This window comes from Seriola lalandi, unplaced genomic scaffold (genome assembly GCF_002814215.2).
Source record: "Seriola lalandi dorsalis isolate HSWRI2012SDOR001 ecotype SW California unplaced genomic scaffold, Sedor1 jcf7180002054898, whole genome shotgun sequence".
Classification (NCBI taxonomy): Eukaryota; Metazoa; Chordata; class Actinopteri; order Carangiformes; family Carangidae; genus Seriola; species Seriola lalandi.
The window spans coordinates 4,592,675-4,616,171 of record NW_019525450.1 but is presented as its reverse complement, the minus strand read 5'-3'; the positions used below and the strand labels follow the sequence as shown (position 1 = coordinate 4,616,171).

The following is a 23,497-nucleotide window of genomic DNA, read 5'->3' as shown; positions in this document are numbered from 1 at the left end:
AGCTGCATTTACATTTGATGATCTGATATGACAGAAGATCACCCTAGGAGTTAGATTACATCACCTTTGGATTGCACATCCTATAGATATTTATAACTACTGGGAGGGATGTTGCCCACTGTGAGCAGGAAATAATGACTAAGGGATTTAGTCATAAAGCATGCACTTGTCACATCTCTGTCAGGACCAGATGATGTGAACACAGGCTGGGTGAAAAATCGACCAGGAAGGGTTAGGGAAAAGGTTTGCATATGTCTTGGGAATAGTAACTGAAGTTTTATCAGGCTGCTCCATGATGCCAAAATCTACAAATATCACTGTCCCTCACAGCAGCAAGACTTTAACTGGATACACAGAATACTGTATGTGAATGTTTGGAGATGGATGACAGTGGCATTCAGTTATAGTGACCGAAGGAGTTTTAGTTTGAAAAATCTTTCATCCAATTAAGTTTTATTGAGTTTTATTTTATTGACAGTCATTCGTCCAGCTAAGAAGCAGAAACGTCCCCATATTTCCATCAAATCACCATGACAGCTGTCACACTGTCTGAGGAGCTCAGCTACTCACTGTCTCTGGTGCAGCTGCAGCATTTGCCTCTCAGTGACATCATCGTCATCATCATCGTCATCATTATTACAAACACTAACATTACTTTGTGTTTAATGCTAATTAGCAAATGTTAGCTGAAAGCATGCTAAACTACATCAGCACAATAGCGTTGTCACTGTGAGCATGTTAGCATGCTGACATTAGCATTTAGCTCAAAGCACCGCTGTGTTTAAAGTATGGTCTCACAGAATTGCAAGCAAGACTTTTAAAGGCTTTCAGAAGACCCACTGTTACAGCTTCATCTGCCATCCAATGATATTAGCAAACTATATCATAATCATTGTTCATATTTAGAAGCTGCTGCTTATCCAGGACCGATTCTCTTCAGATGATTCAGGTGATTCAAATACAAAGAATTTGAACCATCGTTAAATCAGACAAGTGTAGCTATGTAAGTGTTCACAGGGTCTCTGACAAAACTCTCCCAGAGCTTTTAAATTTATAAAATGAATGTATCATTTGTTGTTCCAGCAGTACAATAGGCCTTTTTAAGAGGAAGCAAGTAAATAACATTACAACGCGTTGCAATTCGAAGCCAATATGAATAAATAGGCCTCAGACATTTTGACTTGTCAAAGTGGGAAAACATGTCAGAACATTAACGCCTCTGTTACATCTCAGTAAGCAATGACAGTGAGGCAGTGAGCCAGCACCCACAATAACTGGACCCTGAAACTAAATGGCAAAACTAAATGGAATTCAGCCATCATTCAGTTTATTTACACCTATGGTTTTTCCCACTGTGACATGTCTGGAAAAAAGCCAATATAGCTGATGAATGCCGTGAGTTCAAACCTTTGATTCTCATATCTGGGCTGTCTTATTGTCCTCAATGTCCATTTACCATCAAGGACAGGTTTCACTGTCTTTACATGTTTTCTGGCTTTATCACAGCCAGAGTCTCTGGAGTGTCACCCATACGCAACAAAAGTTTATTTATATAATATAATGATTTATTTTAGATCTTCTGACACTATTTCCTTTTAAAAGAAAAGACATTCATATACAGTTGAGACAATACATGCCACCAGTAGGCATCAACATGGTCTATATACTATACATAAACTCAATTGATTTGTATTAAAAACCCATTACATTTTCTAAAATGTGTCATTATTATATATGTGCCAAATAAATGTCAAGAATTTTTATGTTCAAAGCCACCCTTCTGATTTTGTTACAAAGGGTGTCACATTTTTAGATATTGAAATAATAATAAGTGTTATAAAGAAACACACACACGTTTTTGGCATTAGGCATTGCTTGACTGGCTGAATACTGGTTGTTTTACAGTACGACTGTGAATCATAAAGCCACCACATGTTTATTGTAAGTTCCAGTGGCTGAAAAGAGGACAAAAACCTTTTTCCCCTTTTGGGAACTGCACAAATAAAACAATAATTCAGCCCACATGCTACACAAAGTGAGGCCAGTGTAACGGCCTCACACTGAATGTCAGATGTGTTTACAGCTTGTGGACAAATACTGGCACAGCAATACACCACCGCAAACCACAGGCAGAGTGGCAACATATATGCACCGAAATTTGCACTGAAATCTTTGAAAATCCAACAAGTTCTATTGAACATTAACATTTGTAGCCTCTGGGCACAATACAAACAGTACTACAACATCAGCACAAATTGCATACAGTACATCCAGAATGATACAGTTTTACAGACTACAGTTTTAAGAAGTCACAGTGGAAATAATGAAAAAGGCAATGCAGGGATGCAGAATACTGTTGATATGGAGAGAACTGCTGCACATCCCTCCTCACACGCTCCTCCACACGGTGATCAATGTGTACATACACACGGACCATCTGAATATTGTCTCTCCCGTGAACAGCATTACTAAGTATTTAATTCATGAACATTATCTGTTGATAAATAACATGGAAAACTCTCAAAATTAGCATGGCGAGCAAAAATCCACAACAGAACTAAAAAAAAAAAAAAAAATACAAAATAAATACTTTGGCAGCAGTTATCGCATGTTATTCCCACCTACAAGGAACTCCACCTCTAGGACACTCACTAGGCTGCAAAGGGACACTGGTGCAGTCTGTCTGTTAGTCCTACACATCTGATTGGATGGTGTGCCAGCGAGCCGTTTCTATTTGCCCCCGACTGCACATTTCCTTCCAGTGTCCCTGTCCCGCCTCTGAAGCATCGCTGCCAATCAGCACACGACCCAAAGCACTGCTCTTAGTGTAGAGACGGCCCTGAAGATAATTAAGAAGTCACAATGAGGTATTCACTTCCAGTATTGCAGCATTTCAACATAAAACTGCATGTTTCTCTCAAATACGTACTGTATATACAGGATGTAGAACTTCTCACCTGCATGATGATGAATTCGAGCACTAATGGCAGCTGAGTGATGTCACCAGGGGGCACGTCAAACAGAAATGGAGCGTTCCAGACGGGGTTCGGACCACTGGCTCCTTTGGTCTCCTTGGTACCAATTACTTTCCCATCCTGACGCAAGTTGATGACAACGTAGTGGTCTGTGTGAACAAATGATATCCACCGTCATCATTGTATTTTATATATCAGATTTGGTCTATTTATCTCATAATTAGATTAAACTGTTTATTTCTACAAGGGTCAATGAATAAAAAGGAAAAGTAAAATCATTTACATAAATACTTGGTGTAAATGAATGAATCTACAGTACTGCAGTGTTGTGTATTATGTTGTTAACCTCACATGAAATGTATCTACACATGCTGATTTACATCCTCATAATCCTCTCTGAGCTCCTCTCCACTGTCACTGTTACAAATCGGCACCATCACTTCCAAAATATGATTTCCCTTTTAAAACCAGTCTTGCAAGCTAATTGGATTTAGTCAAATTAAAAAGCAATGTGTCACTGTCAGATAAGAATCACGCATCTGCAAAGAGCAGTCATTTTCACTAATTTTAGGACCCATTTGATCTTGAAACTCATCAGCAACACACAACTGACCGTGTTGTCTCAAACTGTCCCTTAAGGTGTGAGAAAACCAAAACATCAAAGTTGTTTTTCTTTTTACAGAAGCTCCTGTTTTCTCCTCTCCACAGAGCTTTAAATCAGATGCAGCGAGATGTGATACAGACAGGAGGGGAAATGACACCGGGCTGATCGGTTCCTAATCTGATTACTACAAACCCATCAGGGAAGCAGTCTGTCTGACCATGGCTGGACTAATAGAGGAGAATACAGTCAGAGGCAGTATTAGCAGTTTACATGTCATCCAGTGTACTCATGTGCGATGCAGCTTATATTAAGCATGCTGACTAAGCATGTGACTAAGTATACTAAGTACATGTATTTAATGGTATCTAATGGTATATTTGTAAAGTCCAAAGTAATATCCATCCACTTGAGGAGGTTAATAGACGTTGATACAGTTTCCGCAGGTTGCCATTAGATAATCGTACAGACTTCATATTGCCTACTGCTGCTGTCAGTACAACCAAGGTGAGAAACAGTTAAAGGAATATTTTCACACATATTTATAGTATATAAGAAATACACATATTTACTTTCTTGCCAAGAGAAAGGCGCAAAGATGGAACCACTGTCATGTCTGTTCAATGTGAAGCTGGAGTCAACAGGCCGTTAGCTTAATGTAGCGTAGCGTAAAGACTGCTGCACCACTAAACCTACCGCTCATGAATTAACATGTTACATCTCTTTTATTTCATTGGTTTAGAAGGCAAAATGTAAAAACCACAAACTCTGGATCATCTGACCCCTGCCGACACATGAGAGCAATACCAATGTTTTAATCTAACTCCCCGCAAGAAAACAAATAAGCAAATGTTGAATTATTCCTTCAAATGCAAAAAAAAATAATAATAAAAAAAGGCCGGGCAGGGGATAAACAGCCTATTTTATTTATTAGATATGAGGACTTGCTGGTCTTCACCTGGAGTTCCTGGGATCCGTGTGAGCTTGGCCAGATTCTCAGCCTTTCGGACCATCACTTTGATGCGCTGGGCCAGCGTCTGGTACTGCAGCAGGATGAACAGTTGGCCTAAAGCACGTGGTGCACACACTGAGCTCTTCCTGTGACCCAAGGTTTCCTGAGAACTCACACTCTGAGGGCGGGAGGGAGAAGAAGAACAGAACCATGAGATAAAGACAAAATGTGAGAGATTTAGCAAGAGGAAGAAAAAGTCTTCTTTCACCCCAGCAGATGTTCCCTTCATCCTTTGGGAGGCTGGGAATGAAACGAAGCCAAGGGGGAAAAACCACAAGAACACAGAGCAGATCCAAGCTGTAAAGCACTTAAATCCCATGCTCTAAGCCATGCTCATCAAGATGTTTCTAAAGTTCTGTCAATGTCGACCAAAGTGTCAAAGTCAACGTTTCAATTTCCCATCAGGGGAATTACAGAGGGATTTTCTGTAAGTCAATGGGAACAGGTTAAAAGTTTCATTCTGAGTCAGTTTGAAATGTATTCAGCTTTTATTCATGAGGCCTCTTGGCCACTCAGAGTTAATCATTCTTCTGTCAGTGGAAAGAATTTTCTTTTGTAATAATTGATATTCATGCACTAAGGCGCTTTGGTTAAAGGTAACAGCTAATGTGTAAGTATGATGGTCATTTCCATCTGATTTCATGTCAGATTTCATTAGCTTGCATTGTTTGGGGTCCTGCGAGTCACAGTCTGCTGAAAACTGTCTGAGCGTTAGCCCGCCAGCGACTTGCTGAGGCTGAGCAGCAGAGTGTGAAGGCCATTTCATCCAACAAGTGAGTTTCGGTTCACTGCCTCTGTCTGTCACTAGCACTTCGCCTCAGAGACCGTCACTCACATTTACACCGCCTTTTAAAAGGAGTGACGTTATTCTGCAAACACACAATAAAGCTACAGCCTGAGGTTTGTTTTTCAGGAAAGTAACACTGGTGATTCGGTGAAATGGTGATTTGATATGAAGCAAAATAAATTATTGCATATTGCATTTTTTCTCATAAATCTTAAATTCCTACCTCTACACTGACAACCAAACAGAGGGAGAACTGTGTTGCATCTCTCTTTACCTGTGATAATAAGATTTGAGGCTAGTTCATAAAATCCGGCTGTACAGCCGAATCCTCTTCCTCCTCAAAATTTGTCTTATATCAAAAACAAATACTATAATATAATGTACTATTATATAAATACCATCAAAATTAAATGAAAAAATGTTCTTACTCTTATCTTATCCTCAGGCACAATATAGTTGGAAGTAAGACTTATTTGCAGTGGACTGCATTAGTCTTTTCTTCTCTTATTATTTGGTAACTTTGTTCACTCTAGTTACATAACGGGACCCAACAGACAGATTATATGAGTCATCCAATGATCTCCATAGCATGGAAGCCTCAGAAGATAGGGGGGAAAGTATTATGATACTGACAAACTTCTCCCTGTGGTTTTACTTCATTTATCCTTTATTTGTATAGGAATGATTGACCGAATATTCACACTATCAGCGACAGCTTCACTTCCCCGCAGTCTCCATCTATAAGGCACTCCGCAGTTTAGCATACTATCCCTTCCACATTTTCTCAAGATGCAAATCTTTCAGTCACAGATTTAGTAATCTCCAGGTCACTGCCACCACATCCTCCAGGCTGAAAAATGAAGCCAACAACAAAGTGCCAAAAACTTCCTCGAATGACCACTTGAGGCTCCAAAAGTGAGTAAATCCTAAAGTAAAGACTCTCACGTTAAAATGCCCAACTTTACAGCAGAAATCAACATGTTTACAGCCTGGTGCAAAAAATGGTTTTATTCTGATAGCCTATTTTCCCCCCTAATGGCAACTGCACGGAAAGTGAACTTTTGTATATCTCAGCTGTTTAAATTTTATTTAGGCTTAAAGTTCTGCATAATGGAGGGCGTGGCCGCTTTGAGTGACAGGTGGGTGTTGTGTTGTTATGGAGAAAATACGGTGATAATATATGTTTACTGTATGTGTAGATCACTTCCTCCCAGTTCTATCATCAGTTTAAATGGATTAAATATTTCACATTCCTATATGTACTCCTAAAGTTAACCATATGCTCATTAGCTAACAACAGAAAGCAGAGGTTAGTGGCCATTTTTCTTCCTGCTGATCTTCCTGACAGTCAATAGGAGCAATGTTGTGTTCAGGCTCCTCTTGAGCTAAATGTACAGTCCTGAAATCTCCATCATGTCATGCCCTCCACTCCCATGGGGTGTCAAAGGTACTGCAGATGAATAATCGTCAATAGCCCGGCTGGTCCCCTTAAACTAATTACAAAACCTGGTGTTTTTCTATAAATCCAGGAAGTGGCTACATTAAAAGATGTAATCTCGACTGACTCCATCTGGCCCACCCACCAGAAAGGATTTTTGCCCACCCACCACACACACAGCATGACTCTGTGGCAAAAATCAGAGTGACTGACTGACTAATGTCCACTAAAACATCAGGACCCCCCTCGCTGCAAAAGCCTGTTATTAATGCCCTCTGGCACTGCTTCGACAGAGCTGCAGAGGGCACGGCGTGGGCGCACTGCCAATTTGCTGCACTCTGCTTGTTTGCTCTGCAATCGCTAACAACAATGTCACCATGACTAACAACAGTGGAAAACTGGCTAACGGGAGAGCTGATTAGATGCTACATTCCTTCATGGATAAAACATGATATGTGCTATTTATAAGCCCATGTGCATAGTTTCTCTATCTGTGAAATCAATTGAACATGCGGACTTTGTTAAAAAGGTTTTGAAATATACATTAAGATCAAAGAGAGCAGGAAGTACAATCAGTAGCCCAAAAAGGAGTTATGATCCCAGCTAGACACCCTCAGACACACACAAAGCCCACAGTCCACCCTGCTTCAGTTTGTACTTAAGGTCATTGGGCAGACACAGGCGTGTGAAAAACTCAAGGGCATGACCCAAAACATACCAGGTCTCTGGTCCACACGTCCCAGTCCACTTTGTTTCCTGTTTGAGTCAGAATTAAATCGCCTTGGGGTCTAAGGTCTGTGTAAAATTTTGATTGGATCTGACAGCACCCAAAACGACAAGAGAAAGAGCCTCATTACTCGAGCACCCCAGACTGCATCTTCCGCCAGCCAATCAAAATGCAACAAATTTCTCCACTCAGTTGAATGTGTCTTATCATTTTAGAGATTGCTTCTTTTCATTTAAAGCAAATCTTTTCTCTTTCCTGCCAAGAGTTAGATGGGAAGATCAATACCAGTGATCCAGCAGACAGTAGAAGCTAGCATGGTTTTTATCTGAAGGTATCGAAATCTGCCAACCAGCACATCTAAACCTCACTAATTAACTAGTCATATCTTGCTTGGTTAATCTGCAGTCTTTAGTCCAAAGACAACAGGTTATGGTTTTGTGTGAGAGTTCTGATGTCAGTGTGAGCTTTATGAGGAATGGAGACTTCAGGATTTGACTGTTACATGGCCAAATTTTTACATTGCACAGATTAAATAAATGAGATAAAACATGTTAATTAGTGAGCTTCACAGGTGCTGGGAGGCAGGTTTTATTGCCTTTGGACAGAACCAGGACAGCTGTTTCCACCTGCTTCCAGTCTGTACGCTAAGTTAAACCGACCACCTGCTGGTTCAGACCTGCCTGCCAGCCCTTCTGTGTGAAGTTGGCATGTTACCCCACCTCTCGCCCGCTGTCTGCTGGGATTGGCTTCAGATCCCCTGTGATATATGGTAAGTGGTATAGCTAATGGACGGATTCATATCAAACTATTCCTTGACCAGAGAGACAGCTGACATGGGTTTTACCCCAAGTTAGCCAGCTCTTTGTGTGAACTGCAGTTCTGACTACAGGCCTCCACTTAAATTCAGATAACTTAAATAAAGGTTTTGGTGTGGTGCTGGTTAAGGCAACAACTGCTCTGTGGGCTTTTGGAGGCTGCCAATCTGCCCTTTTATTAGACTCTGCAGACACTTTCACTTGGTTTTCATGTTGGGCTCAGGTCCAGTTGCTGATAGCGAAGTCCTTCTTGGGCTTTCATCACAGGACCTCTTATTATCTGTTTTTCACTGCACCTTTGTCTGTTTTCTTATTCTATGCACTTAACGGTAATGCATACATCAATACAATAAATGAAATCACCATCTACCTTTTTCAACTTGTTTTTAGTTGGGCTGAGCTGCCTGGTGTAGGTGGTGGTGATGTCGGGTTCCCAATCCATTTGCTCACAGAGCAGCTCCACCACCCCCAGCGCAGTCTCTCTCAGGCCTGAGAAGTCCCTGCTGTAGACAGCTAGTCTCAAGGTGCAGGTGCACAGCTCTTCCACTGAGCCCACCTGCAGCACAAAGCTCTGACTGTGGAGGTCTGGGCTGAGGCTACGGCGCCGAGAGGCCATCTGCTGAGGGGAGGGGCAGAGCGGAGGAAGGCTGACTCGGACAAACACCCCACTGCGCCTTCGACTGGCCCCCGAGAGCCCCAGGATGTTGACCGCCAGGGTGCCACAGGCAGAGGAGAAGAGCAGGGAGAAGTGCAGGAGAGGAGCGGGTTTAGAGGGGATGGATAGAGAGTTAGAGCCATACCGTGATAGCTCCCCCTGCTGGGTAGGAGCTCTGGCAGCACCAGCAGTCAGTCGACTGCTCTCGCTGTAAAGAAAACTCTCACCGCTCACAGTGCTTCGTCGACCCATCGCCCGACGAGATTTGGACACCAGATTCATCTTAGTGAGGGAGGGCAAAGAAGCTCTGCCATGACTTTGAGGTTTACTGGGTGAGTAGGGAACAGCCGGGGTGCTGAGGCGCCGCATTGAGGAAGATGACCCCAGAGACTGCACCAGCTCAGCTGAACTGGTTGGGTTGGTGTCAAAAGGCAGAGCAGTTAGATCATCCTCAGAGGGAGAAGAGCTGCTTTTAGAGGAAGGAAACTCCAACACATCTCCATCCAGCTCCTCATACTGCTGCTTAACAGGCTGCGTACACGGAGACGGAGTCAATGTCACGGTCACCCTCTCTGCAGGATGAGGAGACAAGAAAACTGCCTCCTTGTCCTCAGATGAAGCCCTCTTCTTTCTGCGACAGCAAAGGACGCAACCGAGAACCAGACAGTAGCAGAACACGGCCAGGCCCACAGCCAGCAGAATCTGCAGGTGAACTAGAGAGACAGATGAAAACAAAGCAGTCAGGACTTAATAATGTGTTGATGGGACTAAGAAGGAGCATGAGAAACTGAGGTGCAGTGAATCTTTGAGTGGGAGAAAGCAATAGAGAGAAAAGAGAGACAAGAGAGAGATAAAGAGAGGAGCAGCATCACAAACTGACAAATCAAATCAGTTTTGTGCTTCTGAGTGACCTGTCAGTGAGAAAAAAAACGACAGACTTTGAATGAAGCCAGATTCATCACAAAAGACCTTAGGACATCTGACTCTAAACATTATCTTGTTGTGTCTGCACTCTGCCTCCTTGATGAGATTAAAGAGGAAATATCTCGGGGTTATAATCATAATTCTATAAATGGTATTGGCACAGTTGCTGTTTTGATCCAAAGCAGGAGCAGAGCACATGCAATGCGTTGGTGTCAATTTTCCTGGCAATCAAATTGTGTGTGCATGTGCTTGTGTGTTTGTGTGTGTGTGTGTGTGTGTTTTCATCACACAAATGTTGTCTGTGTGCCCACAAAACATTACCATTAAAAGTTGGATAAGACACCAACAACATCATACACACATATGTGTAGATATATGTGTGGTTGAGTGTATATGTATCCAAGCGGCACTTCAACCAGAAGTCGTGGCACCACACAGTCACATTCTGCTCTTTTGTTTTTCATTCATTTCATGTAATTGCTTACGTTACGAGGTTATGATGTCATGGTTTTGCCCATTTCAAAAAAAAAAAAAAAAATCAAAATATACTCTTGTTACATACACTTGTTATTATTGCAGAGTGAAATTGTGGTGTATTTTTTATTTAATTGCATCAACACAGGTTTAAACATAAGTGAGCAAACAATTTTAGTAACAAATGTAAAGCTACCTTTTTATTTTCACACGCTTGTTTTTCACTTCTCTTCATTTTTCGTGACCTCTAAGCAGCAGCACAGTGACAACTGACACTGACATAGTTAAGTGGTGTAAACAATGAAATCTAACCACTTGCCCTCTATAAGCAAGTTAAGAGCTGCCTTATACAGCAGTTTTGTTGCTTGTCACCCCAATCTACATGTATATACAGTATATATGCATGACAGTATGCATGTATTGATAGTATGCATGGAAATGCGTGTGTATGCTGTGTATGTGTAAGTACTCAATGTCAGCCTTGACGATTTCTCATACTAGACAGCTTTTCATAGACCCTGATGCTCATTTAACGTCAGATAATGCGGGAGCACTGGGATGACTCATGCATCAGACACACTGGGGGACAGCGGTGAAAATAAGGTTCGAAAGCTGTGAGCTTCCACCAGTGACCATTTCAAGGTAAACAACCAGCCGTGAGAGTGAAAATCATTTACAGAGAAAAGCTTAATGCTTTTATTACTATTGAAGACCTTTCACGTACATAAAATCCAACACTTAGTAGGGACGAATGCTATGATTTTTACTCTTAATTAATAAACCAGATTTTTTAAATCAGCGGCTAATCACTGAAAACACACATTTTATCTGACTATCTGAGGGAGTGTCCTAATATGCACCATACATGGATTCTCACATCATCACGAGAGTTATCAGATGCTCACTGCAGGAGGTGCATCCTTAGAAAGACTAGATCACTATCAGAGCAAGTGTTGTGCTGGCTGTCAGCGCAGATCCATTTCAGCCCCGTCAAAGAGTCAGTCCAGGAGCAGGCAGCTCCTCAGCCAGCCTCCATTAAGAGATGAAAGTACAGATGGGCTGAATGCTGCAGTGGTGTTAGAAAATAAAGGCTGAGGGTATTGCTGACATGAGTCAGACTGACCAGCCAGTGAGCTCTGATGATTATAGAGCAAATGAGGTAATGGTGAAACATGAGCTGAGCCAATTCAGCATTTAATGCAGAATTCTTACTTGTGTGTGCAGGCTGCGGGTAAACTTCATTTAGACATGTATATAGTAATAACAAGATGGGGAAGTCCATGCAATTACTTTAGTTGACACAAAGTGTATGAAGCCTATTCTGCCCTTTGGCTGGAATAATCTGGTTTGTTTGTCTACAACACTCTTGGTCCTTATTCACACAAAGTTATCTAAATCAAACAGGGACACCTTCCCTGTGAGTTACAGCCTCTCTCTCTGTTACAGCCTCAGTTGTGTGTGAGTGCATATCCTCCTCAAACTGCCTCATCCTCATCCTCTTTAGCTCTTCATCACGGCTGAGATCAGTTTACCTTTATGATTTCTGAATAAAATCTGTGCCAAGTTGTAATATTTGCTCTTTTTTTCTCTTTCTGTTGGAAAAAACTGAAGTGCACAAAGAAGCTATAATTTAAAAAAAAATAGAAGCGATCACCGAGACTCCGGACTCAATGGAAACTAGTAAAAGTAAGAAACACACAATCACAAGAACACGTAAGGCTTCCTACCTCCCAGAGTGTACTGCGACATGGTCCCACGCAGTTTGATGTGCGTGTGTCGAGTCAGAGCGAGCGCTTATGAGAGCGGTCCATCGGCAGTGCGCAAGGACCCGGAGCCTCCCAGCCAATAGCTTCATCGGGTGACTGAGCTTTTATTTCAATCGCAGTGATTGTGCGTTGGAAGCAGAAAGGGTCCATCGGCTTCTTTTAAAGCAGCTCAGCCTATACCAGCGCTGCCGCTCTCCGGCATCTTATCACAGTAATTAGGCCTATAGCTCATACATCATGTGCTGCTGAAGACAGATTATAGAAGTCACAGAACTGGAGCAGCACACAACAGATAAGCAGCGGTCACAGGCTAATTGAGACACGCGTATATACTGTACATAGGCTATCTCACAAAATAATAAAATAAAATAAAGTTTCCTTATCCCAGCCCAGAGACTCGTGTCAGGCCAATTGATCAAAGTCTGATATTGTTGTTGTCTTGAATCAAAAATGTCATTTCTACATGACAATGAAAGATACACTCAGGCAAGGCAATAACAAGGGACTGTACCTAAATGATTAGGCCAGAAGGTGGCAGGAAGAGACGCTCCTCAACGGTCCTGTACTACCTGGAAGGGCAGAGTCATATGACAGACAGGTGGAGCTACCTGCAGGTGTGGTGTCACAGTCAGATGATCACAATGGCTGTGAAAGGTCTTACAACATTATCTCACAAACCCTGGTTCTGGGTTTGACTTTGTTGCTTTATGACAAAGAACAGACACAATGGACATATTTCAGTAGAAGCAACTGATTATTGAAAAGTTTTTGCATAACTGAGCTGTATCCTCCTCATTATCTGATGTTACTAATACTTTGTTTGGAAACAGAGCTGCTGGATGACCCATGAAAGTTTGACTGTGTCTGTCGGTCACGCTTTACAGGTCGTAGCTGCTCAGAAAACAGGCGGAAAAATGTGTTTTTTCTTTTTGCTCAGTTAATTTGCTAATAGAAGCATATTTGCAGTTCAACAGTGGACAAGGATCTTTATAGACTTCAGCATTGTACAGTATATTGAAAGAGGGCATCATTTTTTTCACTCACATGAGGACTAAGGTAAAATTGAATTTATCGTAGGGTTGACCTACAAACATGAAAACAGTCATTAGCTTGTAAATGTGTGCAGTTCCTTCAGAGTGCAGGTCACATACCACTGTCTTGGATCCGCCACCTACACAACCACAACAAGGTGGCATGAACAAAAAGAGAGTGAGTCACCCCTCGCCATGTACAAATACGTATGTGTGTGTGTGTGTGTGTGTGTGTGTGTGTGTGTGTGTGTGTGTGTGTGTGGATGCACAGGCTCCTTCTCTCCCTGCCAGTTTTCTTTTTCACAATATGTGGCATATGTTTCACAGAAAACATCTCATTCCTGAACAAATCTGAGCGAGTGAGTCATCACCAGAGGCTGAAGAGCCGGTCAACAATTCAATGTTTTTCAAATGTGGGCCTATTCACACTGCATGAGCTTTCCAAAAACAACTCATATGATCTGTAGTACCTGCAGTGAGATAATGTCACACTACTGCCACCTTCACTATTGGATGAAAACAACAAACTTACCCCGTCCTCTTAACAGTCGTCACTAGACTCACAACCATGAGTCTGGTTTTAGAGAGGCTTGTAGTCTCTGTGAAGCTGCACATCCACGTTCAGAAAAGCTTTTGATGCACAGATGATCAGATACTTATTTGCAACAGCAAATGAGTTTTTTGAGAAACGTAATGGAACATGAGCTAACATAATGAGGAAAGGGTTTTAATGAACATATTTGGAAAATGGTTCAAATGTTTATACTGAACGTATTTGCTCTCGGTTTAATACCGAAAAGTCAACAGCGATGTAGAGCGTAATATCCCAGGGCTGATTGTGTTACGGAGGTGTTGGGCAGAGCGTGAGTTGAACACCTTCCTCACTTTCCTTTACTGGGGCTGCAAGGCTCAGGTTGGGGAAGTGAACGAACCAAATGAATGACTATAGATGTGAATGGTAAGAAAATGAGCTAATGGTGTTCTTGGTGTATGGGTGCAAAATGGCCTCCTCAGCACATTTTCATGACTACTTACCAAGTATAAAAAGGGAAAGAAAGATGTAATGTGGCACAGTAAGTTGCAGCATGTCTGTTACCTATAGTTACTTTAAGTTTAAAAGCCTTTACCCCCTTTCCAGGTGCTGATGACTTTAGGAGTTTTGGTTGGTTTTTACTCTGATTCAACCAAAATATGGGCTTTTTATGACCCACACAGCTTTTCAAGGCCAATTCTGTGAGTACCAAGAAATATATAGGTCAATTAATCAACAACAATTAACAATTGTGATTCCATAAACAATTTCCATTCATCTGTAATACACAATTTTATATTAACCCATCACTAAACTGAATTTGATAGATTTGAACAATTGATTTGTCCACATTATTAAATGAAACAAATAAAAACTATCTATATTGAATTATTAGAAAATAAACCTAATATATCATGAATATATGGATTTGAATGGAAAAGTGGTCTCAAACTTCTGGACCCCACTGTACATTGGTTTATTATTTATAAACCAATTGTTTATAAGAATATGTGACATATTCTGTGTCAGGGGCAGAAGGACCCCACCTGTAACCCCAAGAAAATCTTAAATACATGATGAATTGTACGTCATTGATTGTTAATCGTCTCAAAAGATGTCTGTGATACCTGAAATGTTAACACACATATTTACACCATCCTGACCACCACTATCCACAGCATCTATTTATGGTTAACATGGGAATATAACTGTTTATTTTCACATTTTCACAGGGGGCGTTGACACTGTCATCTTTGGTTAAGTGTCTATATATACACACGACCACCCACATACATGAAGACCATGATTATGTTAATATTATTGTTATTCTTAGATATTCATATTTTTAATGTGATGACTTCAAACCTAATTCTGTCTCTGTAATTCTAGTGTAAACATCCAGGAGTACCCTAGTATGTAATGTATCTTGAGCAATTAGTTGCGTTATCTAAAGATCAACGCACTGATGGATATTGCTAAATCGGGTATACATTAAAATGGTAGCTCATTCATCTGTATTCAAATGAGTGGATATTTGACCCACCCACACAAAAACAAAAAAGAAGTGACCCCGGGTGGTAGTAGGTTTTAATCCGGAGCGACATAAGGCTTCTCTTACCAGGAATTTTGGCCTGAGGGCAGCCATATTTATAGCCTAACAAAGTCCATGGTTCATATAGTCACACTGTTTGCCAACAAGCGTGTAATTTCACTACAAATTAAAGGGCTCTAAAGACATACTGTATTTTTCTGCCTTAAAGGTTAAAGAATGTGACAGGGTGTTACGATAAAAATCTATCTTCCTATTTAAAGCTGCATGAGTTGATTTATTTATTTATTTTATACTTGGAGGCAGCGTAACAAACTGAAAACACTCTTTAGCTGCTCAATGTTCCACTATGTTTTCCAGCTAGTTGCCTACCTTTTGAAAGTGTCTCGCTGGTGGTGGACACAAGGTCGATGATAATGGAGTTGGTTGCCAGAAAACCAAAACAATTATCCAAAACAGGCTTAGAGGTGGAGCTGGGGATGACTGCAGTTAGGTAGTAATTCTATGCGGTAATTAGGAATCACCCCGTTCACATTAATCCATCATTACACATACAAATAATCTGGACCCGTGCATCTTAAGTATCTATAACACATCACTTTCCCTTTTTATCTTTAATATTTGTGTCACAAACAAAACACATCTGACTTGCAAAGAAAGATAAAGGCTGAACTCAGAGTCAAGATTAAAGTAAGGATTCTGATCTCATTGTACATTTTTCCTTAAATCTGTTCCCTCCAACACACCAACACTGGCATTTGGTCACATTTCAGTACCTTCCAAATTCGTGACGAAGAGAATCTGAATGAGGAGCCAGAGGAGGAGCAGCAGTACGACACCTTCGATCATTCCATTACAGAAGAAAGAGACGACCAGCTGCCACACAGGGGGGTTGGGGTCTTCCTCCTCAGCTGGATGAGGCATCATCTATTGTAGGAAAATATCTGCAGAAAGTTGGTGGCCAAATTAAGTGATAAACTTTAATTTTTAAAAAGTGTGATTACAAAATAACAACTTAGATATAAGAACATAGATATTGTTTGTAATTTCAATAACTTCTTGTATTCCAACTTGCACCAATAGTGCACTTTTGGTTAATATCACCAAAAGTTATAGATAGATAGATAGATAGATAGATAGATAGATAGATAGATAGATAGATAGATAGATAGATAGATAGATAGATAGATACTGTATTTATCCCCTAGGGGAAATTCATGTAAATGAATGAAATGTATTTGGAGGACCAACAACCTAAGATTAAAGTTAAAAGAAAAAAAGTAACGAAACAAACCAAAAAACGTCACTTAATTTCATTATGGCAATAAAATTTCATATCAAGTTTAGCAATATTGTTTGAAAATGCAAACTCAGGATCCTGAGACTGGAGCCACAGTTGAAAACAACTGGACTCTGAAGAGATGAGAGTAGCGCCTCCTTCAGGCACCTTTTCTCTTCATGTGCTAAATCCCCAATCCTCCAAATCCAAAACCTGTGCAGTCTTAAATAATCAGACGATTGCTTGGAGAATAATCTGTAAAATATTTCACACCTCAGGAGAAAACATTTTCTAGAGCAGCTGAACTGCAGGAATACAGTCAGAGGAAATCTCACACACAGCTATAACGGTTCACTCACAAGAGTTGGGCATCTTCAGTCCTCATCTGAGCCAGCATCCACTGGCTGTTGGTCTGTTGACTGATGAAATCCTTACAGTATGAGTAACACTAATAAATGGTATAATACACTCCTTTTGTTCCTTTCCATTGTGTCATCCTGCATAGAGTGTCATGAGTGTTGGTCGACTCAGCTCAGCCACCTGCTCTGATTATTAACTGCAGTGAGCTTTCAGCACATGTCCTGCTGCAGCATTTAAGAGTGTTTCTGGCCAACTTCCAGTCAGAGCTGCAGTCCAGTTTCTAGCCTATCTGTTGGCTGAACACACACACACACACACACACACACACACACACACACACACACACACACACACACACACACACACTGGCTGTGGTCCCCGCTAAGTCCAAGTGATCCTTGCAGCAAATACAGTCACTGTTTGGTTGTTGTTTTGGGTTCCTGACAAAAGCTCACAAACAAGATCAATGCTCATGTTTTGGTAGTAACACTATTAGTAAGTCTTTTAGCCAAACTTAAGTTTTCACATAAATTGGATTTTTTCTTTTAAAAAAAAAAACAAAAAAAAAAAAACAAACAACAAACAATGAATGTCTATGTGAAGATAAAGTGGGGTAATGGCGTCCTGAGCAGAGAACAAAGTTACACCCCCTGTGTGTGTGTTAAGTTTCTCTGGTCTTTGTTTTGGTCTCCGGTCTGGCAGCGCGTGCATGCTAATGCATGAGAGTCCCTCCTGTTAAACCTCCCCACTTCTCCGCATCCTTCAGTGGCTGCGTTTGAGGACCAATTGTGTCATAGCGGCGCGACTAGGCTGTCCCATTTCATAGGCTCCTTCCATTGAAGCCTTCTTTTCCTGGGCAACGAGGGATTCATCAGGTAGATCCTTAATGGCCCAACCTATCCCAAGATTCATTGTGCACCAGGAATGAAAGCAAGCAATACCGACAAATAGCCACTTTTAAATTATGTATTGTGTTTCAGCCAAGCGGCAACCACAGAGGCTGAAAAATGAAGCCAACAGTGTTGCGGCGTCGAGCAGAGGGTTACACCAATACAAATTCATGTTAAATTGCCTGACAACGCCACCTTGGGAATTTCACCCAAAGAATTATTTACCATTACCAGTCAATAGGACACACAGGTTCACTCTACTCAAGGCAAGAGACGTGATTCCGAATACTTTACAAAAAAGGTATGCTTTATTACAAAAATACCATTATAGAAACACTACAAAATCCAGCCATACACAAGATAAAGAAAAAGAGGGAATAAGGATCAGGAACTGAGGCCTATAGGTGCGGACAGGAGCTAGTGAGGGGAGTGGGGAATCTACTAAATGCAAAAAAATATTAAAGTCAAAATAACCAAACACTCAAACACACGTGGCAAGCACACACACACACACAATGTGAAATCACCCACAATCCCAGGGACACGGCACACAGAAGGGAAGGACACCACCACCCGGGTCACCAGCACTTCCACCGGCCTGCAACAACTGAAGAAAGAATAACACAAGTTACTACAAAAATAATCACAACATAAACATACAAAATGAGAAAAGTGGGCAGGTAACAACTAAACTAAAACTGCCCAAAATGAAATAAACAATGTTAAGAACCAAACACTGTGCACTGTATTGCCACAACATGAAATAGTGTCAGTCCCATACACAACCCAAATAGCTGTGTAAGGCAGCTGTTAGCCAACCACAGCCCCAGCACCGCACAGCAGCAAGGGCGGGAGGGAGAGAGCGGAGCGGCCGACCAGCCAGGGCCGAGCCGGGAACTGAGCGAGGATGCAGAGACCAGCAGCAGCACAGACTTCACAGCAGCGAAGACAGAGCAGCTTTGGGGGTTGCCAACATCTCCTTTCAAGGAAGGAGAATTAGAGCCATGGATGAGAACAAAAAATGAGAGGAGGAAGATTTTTTTTAATCATGCATTTTGAAAAAAAAGGTAGAAATTTCAAGAAAAAAGTCAAAAGGAATATTTTTTATTTTATTTCACATCTTGTGAATGAAGTCGAAATGAGAATCAAGTCAACTCCCCCTGTCATTTTCCTTGCTTCTGTCAGCACAGTCGCTCCGGCCATCAATACAGCCATTGATAACGATACAATTATCGTAGAAATCGATGTGCCACAGCGCATTGGGACCTTAGCTGCAGTAATGCCTGCTTCTCAGACACCACACCTTCAGGATCAAACTACTTGATCAGTTGCCGACTTAATTCTCAACATTTCGACTTTGTTCTTGACAGTTCGATTTTTTTCTCCAAGTGCATGGCCTCATCCATGGCCCTAATACTCCTTCATACCTTTCAGTTTGACCTTTGCAGTCTACCAAAGTCCCACCAAATTGTCTCACTTCTTCCCAAATAAAAAAATAACAAAAGTATCTTTGTTCTTGCTGGTTTGACACAAATCATTGATCACAAACATGTCACAATCATACTTCAAAGTTTACTCTTATCTAATTGGTTGGTCTGGCCATATAAAACCTGGATACAGCGGGAAGAGCAGTTACTTCAGTGTAATTTCACTTCATAACTACTCAGATGCCTGTACTCTGTGCTCACACTCAGTGACTTAGCTTCAGTTAATCCATGACACTTGATCTTTACATCTGATAGATTTATTTGGCTACTTGCAAATTGCAGTTTTTGATTACTGTCAATCATTTGCAAGCACCATGTAGATGTAGCGGTTAGCTAGTTAGCTGCGTGTGTTAGTGTTGGTTATCTTCAGATTTACATCGCATGGTAGCGGCACATTTCTCAAAGTTTTTAGCGGTTGATTCACTGAACTCTCTCTTTCTCAGTCATCATGCACCGATTTTTCTGGTTGTCAAACCTTGCAGTGCAACGGTACTCAACAGATGGAGGAGTCCCGGTGTCGTCTCACGGTACTGCTACTCAACCTGATCCCTGACCCAGTTGCACAAGCACTGCAACCCCATGCGACACTCATGGTGCAGCACTGGCTGATAGAAATTCATTAGTAGACTAGAGAAATATACTGGGTTACGGCAGATCTCGTATTTTTTAATTAATACATCAGTCCATGTATGAATAGATTAAATATGGGCCTATGCATTATTAGATTCTATGGCTTCAGTTTTAGATCATTAAACAGTATGTAACAGAACATAAAACAGTGCATGTCATAGCTTACAGTCCTAAAGGACACTCATAGAGTAGTAAGGAGTCTAGGACCAGGCCTGGACATAACTATGATATCTACCGTGTATGAGTTTCCCCAACCAATAATGGGAACAGCAGGATTACAGTGCTCTCTAGTGGTGGGGCAGGGTTAAGTTTACACATTCTAGTGTAATGTAATTCTGAGTGTTATGATTCAGTCATCAGCAGGGAGTTACTGCTGGTTTCTAATGTGGGAGAGACAAACCGTTCCCTAAAAACATGTGATAAGAATGTGTTAAAATGATCACATAGTGATATGGTGTTTCCTCGACCAGAGCTTTACTAGAAGTCAATCAAAATAAAATACATGATAACAATTCTGCTGAAACAGAATACATCTGCATATACTGTATCACATGTTTACATTGCAGATAATGTAATTAAATGCTGCTTGTCTCTAAACTGCACATTAATTTAACCATCTAACCCTGCAGTTTCCTTAATACACAAACTATCATAATACAGCAACTGAGTTTACATTATTCAATAAAAGAAAATACAGTATTCCTTAAACATACCACACATTTTCCATATTAGGTCAGTAACCTCAGTAAATCTTATAAAAAGTAGCTCGGTAAACTCACACCCTTGTTTCATTTAAAAGCTGTTAATTAAACAAGCAAGGTTGAACAAATTAATTAACTAACTAAACAAGATATAACTGTGCACAATACATTACTAAATAACCGAGGTATAAACTGTGCAAAATATATTCTCCTGTGTGTGCTCACACACGTAAACAATGAAGACGCTTGGCGTATCCTATTTATACAAGATGGCGGCAGTTTGGCTCGCTCATATCTACTTTTAACATAGTTTTTATCTTACTCAGACATCATATAACTCTTCTCCTGACTGTCAAAATGTTTTATAAAATCATCGGAACAATGTCACTGTTCACATTTTCAACCACATACCTGGAAAACAGGGATAAATGATCACATAGTGATGTGGTGTTTCTTCGACCAGAGCTTTAGTAGAAGTGAAGAAAACACCGCGAACGATCTCCCCTGTATGTGGGCGTAGACCCAACTAATCGATCTCCGATCCTGATAGATCTCGACCTATTTCGTGGAAGACAGAGATTATAACTTCTCAAGTTAGTTTTTAACTGTAACAGATAAAATGACCCATGAAATGAATAAAACATTGTTTAGCATTTTAACCCCTTTTTAGACATCTTATGAATTTACAATTTTAAGCCATTTAATGACATTTTCATCATGTTATAGTGACTATATGTTTTTAAACCATTTAATGACATTTTAAACATTATATAGCGACTATGTGATCTTTTTCAGCATACCTCTGCCTTTTTAAATGAATTATTTCTTTTAACTATGAGCTTTTTAACTCAACTGGAATTTTAACCTCTTCACAATAATATATTGTCTTTTTTAACCTATTACAAATGCTGCTGTCACTACTACTGCCATGAGTACCACTGTTTGGACTGTCTGCTTAAATATGAGCGATCTTTTAAGAAGGACACAGTGGTGAAAGAAGTGGTCAGGTCCTTTCTGTTGATCAGTCTAAAACCTCCACAGTAATTCAATGTTGTAAAACAATGAAAACAAACCAAAAAAAATCTAACTGCGAATAACAAATACTACCTAGGCTGGTATTTCAACCAAACACTTGCACATGCACACTCAACAAATGGTTACATTTCCTTTTTTCCAGTGATCTGCAGTAGACCCCTGCACAAAGAAAACCTTAGTACGTTTCTGTTGTTATAATTACAAAAGTGGAGCATTGTAAAACTGTGGTTGTTGTGTGTGCTCCCTAACTACCTCAGTGTTGTGGTTTTGTATTGTAAAATAACGCTGTCATCATTCAGGTGCATGTATACCATATATACATATATACGTATATCTGGAGGGAAGGTTAAAAATATTAATGAGATCTTTAATCTTCACCAAGGATCTGAGACCAATACATATTTCTACACACTGATGCTGTACTAAACTGTAACACTCGGGTATCAGCTGCAGTAAAAACTTTCAGTCTCTGGAAACACTTCTCATTGTATGATAACTGAAGGATAATCTTCAGTTTACAGAAAGTGAAATATTTGAAAACTTTGCCATCAAGTTGTTGTATGTGTGTTTTTACTATCTTTTATAAAGACAGAAATAGGTGGATATGACTGAATTATTTTTATATATTTAATTATTGTTATTGTTTATGAGGGGTGGATAGGTAAAGGTGTAGCGGTGGAGGGGAAGGGGGTAAAGGTGTAAGAGGGTGAGGAGAGTTGGGATGAGGGGATGGTTGGCAGGGTTGATGAAGAAGGAGGATGGGAGAGAGGAGTGGGGGAGGCAAGGGGGTAAGACGGTGGAGGAGTAAAGAGTTAGAGGGTGGAGGGGTGAAGGGTAAGAGGATGAAATGGTAAATGGGGAGGGGGGTTGAAGGGAAAAGGGTCTTACACCTGTCTTCTATCTTCTTCTCCTCCTTTTCTCTCTTCTGCTCCTTCTCTTTCTTCTGTCTCTTCTCTTTGTCTTTCTTCTCTTGCTCCTTCATCTCCTTCTTGAGCCTCTTTTTTGCCTCATTATCTGCCTTCTCCTCCTCCTTTTTCATCTTTGCCTTCTCCTTGTCAGATTTGGAGGCAAGTTTCTGAAAAGACACAGACACCATATGTTTCATTATTTTCTCTTCCGAAGGTTAAATCTGAATAAAAAGTATATTTATTCTTGCAGCAAGGGAACAAGTTACACACAAAGAGCTTGCAGTGCAAATGTTCAAAGAATACAAAGTTCACACACTGTCTTGAAAACAAACACAACTTTATAATATGAAAAGTTCCCTTCAGGATGTATACAGTTCTTATCCATGATGATTATGTTTATCTAGTCATAAAGTATCATAAATTTCCCAACAATGAACAACTGATGTGACACACCACAAGTTCAGTATTTTCCAGAGTCAGGCGTTGGAGGTCCTCATCTATCCTTTTGGCCTTTTGTATTCCACTTCATGTCTGCTCTATTTTTCTTATTTTTATTTTTTCTGAAGTTACGCACTTTTGAGTTTAGCCTACATTACCTTCATTCCAGCAGCTGTCAGACTCCACAACTCCTGCTCTTTCTGACCATGTGCAAACTTGCACTTTTCAATGTACATATCGTGTGTATTGTGTGTATTGTATTTATTAGTGTATATTTGGTGTATTTTTTATGTATGTTTCCATAGATGTTTATTCTATAGATGTTTATTTTTCTGCTGTGGTAAATTAATTTCCCAGTTGTGGGATTAATAAAATGAATCTAATCTAATTAGCAGGGGCCGTCCAAGCGTTTGTTTTGGTCTGAGATGCTGGTGGTCTACTACGCTCTCTAGTGGCCGATCGTTTGCATTACATTGAGCGACC

General features: G+C 40.6%; 1 protein-coding gene and 1 long non-coding RNA gene across 2 annotated transcripts; both read right to left on the bottom strand.

Moving 5' to 3' along the window:
• Positions 1–436: 436 nt before the first annotated feature.
• Positions 437–12,306, bottom strand: LOC111672271 (synaptotagmin-5). The gene is made up of 5 exons (XM_023429656.2): positions 12,136–12,306; positions 8,726–9,723; positions 4,535–4,706; positions 2,958–3,124; positions 437–2,839 (listed from the first exon to the last, which is right to left on the bottom strand). Exons 1-5 carry the CDS (start codon positions 12,155–12,157, stop codon positions 2,693–2,695), a joined length of 1,506 nt encoding a protein of 501 aa, XP_023285424.1. The 5' UTR covers positions 12,158–12,306; the 3' UTR covers positions 437–2,692.
• Positions 12,307–18,101: 5,795 nt separating this feature from the next.
• LOC147817772 (uncharacterized) lies at positions 18,102–22,739 on the bottom strand. The gene is made up of 2 exons (XR_015438700.1): positions 22,559–22,739; positions 18,102–21,191 (listed from the first exon to the last, which is right to left on the bottom strand). It is a non-coding gene; the product is annotated as an uncharacterized LOC147817772 (long non-coding RNA).
• Between the last annotated feature and the right edge of the window lie 758 nt (positions 22,740–23,497).